Source organism: Otolemur garnettii, unplaced genomic scaffold, assembly GCF_000181295.1.
Source record: "Otolemur garnettii isolate 467f Iridium unplaced genomic scaffold, OtoGar3 scaffold00110, whole genome shotgun sequence".
Classification (NCBI taxonomy): Eukaryota; Metazoa; Chordata; class Mammalia; order Primates; family Galagidae; genus Otolemur; species Otolemur garnettii.
In genome coordinates, this window is record NW_003852505.1 from 2,851,861 (window position 1) to 2,855,942 (window position 4,082).

General features: G+C 41.9%; 1 protein-coding gene across 2 annotated transcripts in view; it reads right to left on the reverse strand.

The window, feature by feature from the left end:
- Window positions 1–4,082, reverse strand: part of CUNHXorf56 (chromosome unknown CXorf56 homolog) — a 14,667-nt gene that overhangs the window by 8,636 nt on the left and 1,949 nt on the right. For both annotated transcript variants that reach the window (XM_023517415.1, XM_003796994.3), the window contains exon 2: window positions 2,014–2,131. In XM_023517415.1, coding sequence (XP_023373183.1) covers window positions 2,014–2,131 — 118 coding nt within the window. The remainder of the gene's footprint in view (window positions 1–2,013; window positions 2,132–4,082) is intronic.

Genomic DNA, 4,082 nt, shown 5'->3' on the forward strand with positions numbered 1-4,082 from the left:
GCCTCCCAAGTAGCTGGGACCACAGGCGCCCGCCACAGCGCCCGGCTATTTTTTGGTTGCAGCCAACGTTGTTGTTTGGCGGGTCCAGGCTGGATTCAAACCCGCCACCTTAGGTGTATGTGGCTGGCGCCTTAGCCAGTTGAGCCACAGGTGCCGAGCCTAATTACTAATCTTTAAAAATTTTCGCAGCACACCAGTTGAAAATCACTGCTTTAGAGAGAGCACAGCCCTACCAATACCCTGATTTCAAATTTCTATGCTCTAGAACTATGAGGCAATTAATTTCTGCTGTTTTAAGCCACCCATTGTGTTATTTTATCATGGAAGCTCTAGCAAACTGAAACTGGTACAGTCCAGGCTTTTAGGACAGTACTTGGTACACGGTAGAAGATCAGTAAATGAAGTATTTGCTGAATGAATGGATGGTTCTTTTGATTTCCTAGGATTGACCTTTCTGTGGTATCTGACATCTGTTGGTGCCGATCCCCCGACCCCCATACACACTTCTTAAGACTCCCTCCTCCCTTGTTTGCCACATCATTACATTCTCCTGGTTCTATTCCAATTCTTTTATATACCTTTTAAACCTTCAGTCCTCTCTTCTTGATCCACACTCTTTATTCCTTCTCAGGTTTCAATTACCAATATATACAGAAGAATCTCCCTACATCAACCAACTCGAGTTGACCTAATTATCAAAGACCAGACATACCCCACATGCACATATCAGTACAGTAGGCCTAGTTCTTTTTTTGTTTGTTTTTGTAGTTTTTGTTTTTGTTTTGGCCAGGGCTGGGTTTGAACACGCCACTCTTGACATATGGGGCCAATGCCCTACTCCTTGAGCCACAGCCACCACCCTAGGCCTAGTTGTTTATGTTGACCACCTCTGAGTGTTGACCAGTTTGTTACAGTACCTTGGGTGGTCAACTTACAGAGGTTCTACGGTACCAAAGACTCCCAAATCTAAATCAGATCTAACCATATCACTCTACTCACCTCCTTGTAAAATGGAGATGGCTCTTCATTGCCTATAAAGTCCAAACTTGTCCACTTGAGCATTTTACTCTGTCCTCATCCCAGTATATCTGAAGGCCTTCTTGTGAAGTAACCTATGCTCCAGCCACAAAGGACTATTCATTTGTCAAGTATACCATGTTTGATACTTTTAATGTTTCTACAGTCCCTCCACTTGGAATGCTCCTCATCCCATTCATCTACCTGGTGAAATTTTAGTTCAGGCCCAACACAAACATCATCACACCACTATTCAAGCAAAATGACCCACTCACACCTATTTTCCCATAACCTTTTGTTCACAACACCAGTATATCTTCCTATTACAATGGTAGACCATTTCCTCACTGAGCCATGAGCTCTTTAATGGTAAAGATCATACCTTATTCATCTTCACAGTTCCAGTACCTAGCTCAGCACCAGGTACCTGGTATGTTCCAAAAGATTACAGGTTGAATAAACTCATTCAGAACTGTAATTCGGGCTTGGCGCCTATAGCTCAACCGGCTAAGGCGCCAGCCACGTACACCTAAGGTAGCAGGTTCGAATCCCCAGCCCGGACCCGCCAAAAAAACAACAATGACGGCTGCAACCAAAAAATAGCCGGGCGTTGTGGCAGGCGCCTGTGGTCCCAGCTACTTGGGAGGCGGAGACAGGAGACTTGCTTGAGCCCAGGAGTTGGAGGTTGCTGTGAGCTGTAATGCCACAGCACTCTGCCCAGGGGGACAGCTTGAGGCTCTGTCTCAAAAAAAAAAAAAAAAAACCTGTAATTCGGTTACAAATCAAATCAAAGAGCAATGGAATCATATCTCAGCACCATTTCAACAAGCATAATAAAAGTATTGCTGAATTAACTGAAGTTAGAAAACTATCACAAATGTCAAAGTATTGGGCCTAATTAGATGATCTGTTCAACACTAGATGGGATATTTATATTCTTCAGAAATAGACCCAACACAATAGGGAAATCCTAGACATAGAATATCAACCTCTTACCTCCGAAGATACATAGTCTCCTCATCTTCTGTGTTACAAAACTTGTGGGCATGTTTGGCAGCATCAATCACACGGGACCGGTCCCGCGGCCTCATGGGCAATTTCTCTAACTGACAGTCTGAAGAAATGGAGAAAGATTTGGTCACTAAAGTCACTGCAAAATATCTTGAGCCAATCAGAAGTTTTCAGTTGAGTCATTCGTACTATAATTTTCTATTAGAATTACTATGCTTATTGAAACCTATTACCGAATTTTCCAACTAATAATGACTTACTGTCAGGAGACAATTACTATCCTAGTGATTTGCAAATCGCTTCCTCCTTCAGGGACTTTTTCTGTATTTGAAAGATGAGTGGATTATATTATTTTAAAAGTCCTTTCCAACACAGCAATTCAGGTCTCTACAAGTATTTCTGAGATCATAGTACACCTGGTTTGTGTTATAATGCATTAGAATCAGAAGAGACAATTAAGCATCCTGGAATGAGGAAGGCATTAGGGAAAGTGGGTATGTGCTAAGAAAAGGACAGAGAAGGTAGGGGATATGATTATATATAGTATGCAAATGACCCTCCTACTTGCAGGAGTTTTAATCTGAAAATGATGAAAACACACAGGAAACAAATTAGGTATAGTCATAAAGCAGACTGAATATTCATATAATGCAAATTAAGTACTTAAGGATCACAGAGAAAGTCAAGTGGTCAGAATACTGTAATTAGAGATAAACAGGAGGTGGAGAGAGATGTTAAGAGAACACTAGGCAGTTAGCACATTCGCTCATTTACTCTTCAAAATAAATGGCTAATGCAGATGTTTATTATTCCTATTTTTTTTTTTTTACTTTTGTTTTTTGACACAGAGTCTCACTTTGTCACCCTTGGTAGAGTGTTGTGGTGTCACAGCTCATAGCAACCTCAAACTCTTGGGGCGATCCTCTTGCCTCAGTTTTTCATTCTTTTTAGTAGAGGGGGGTCTCACTCTTGCTCAGGCTGGTCTTCAACTCGTGAGCTCAGGCAATCCACCCACCTCGGCCTCCCAGAGTGCTAGGATTACAGGTATGAGCCACCACTCCTGGCCTATTATTCCTATTTTAAAGATGAGGAAATTGAGAATTAGAAAGGGTAAGTGATCTACTATGTGCTTAATAAGAAGCAGAATAAGAATTCAGACCCAACTCTAAATGATTCAAAAGCCCACACTCTTTCCACCACATTTCCTTATCAAGAAGTCATTTGTTAAATAAATATGTGAAGGCCCTCTGTGTACAAAGTACTATTGTAACACTAGAGAATTCAGTAAAGAACAGAGTATCAAAGTCCCTGCTCTGATGAAGCTTATATTCTAGGGGAAGAGGAAGAATTATTTTAAAATAATAATTATATGAAGTTATTTTGGGGAATGATGAGTGCTAATAAAAAAAATTAGGGAGGGTGAGAGAATAAACAGTCATCTCAGATAGTGGCAAGTGCTACCAAGGAAAATTAGGCAGGTTATGAGGACAAACAGTGACAGAGATGCTATTTTAGATAAGGTAGTCAGGGAAGAGATCTCTAAAGAAGTGGTATTTTGGCAGACCTGTATGTAGTAAAGAAGCACTAAGGGAAAAGTTTGGGGGGCAGAAAAAATACCAATTCCAAATGCCCTGGGGGGCAGGAACATTTTTGACATGATGGAGAAAAAAAGCAAGAAGACCACTATGACTGGAGTGCAATAAGCAAGGGCAAGACTGTTAGATGAAGTCTGAGAGGTAGCTCGAGGCCTGATCATGTAGGATCTTGGTATGGACTTATCCTCAGTGTTATATGAAACCACCAGTTTTCAACAGGCCCCTGGCTGCTGTGTGGAAGATAGATCAGTGGGGACAAAGAATGGAGGCAGGGAGAGCAAGAGATTATGATGCTAATCTGACTGAGAGATGATGTCTTAGATTAGAGTGGGAGAAACAGAGGTGGTAAGAAGTAGTCAGACCTGGCTCGGCACCTATAGCTCAACCGGCTAAGGCGCCAGCCACGTACACCTAAGGTGGCGGGTTCGAATCCCCAGCCCGGACCTGCCAAACAACAAT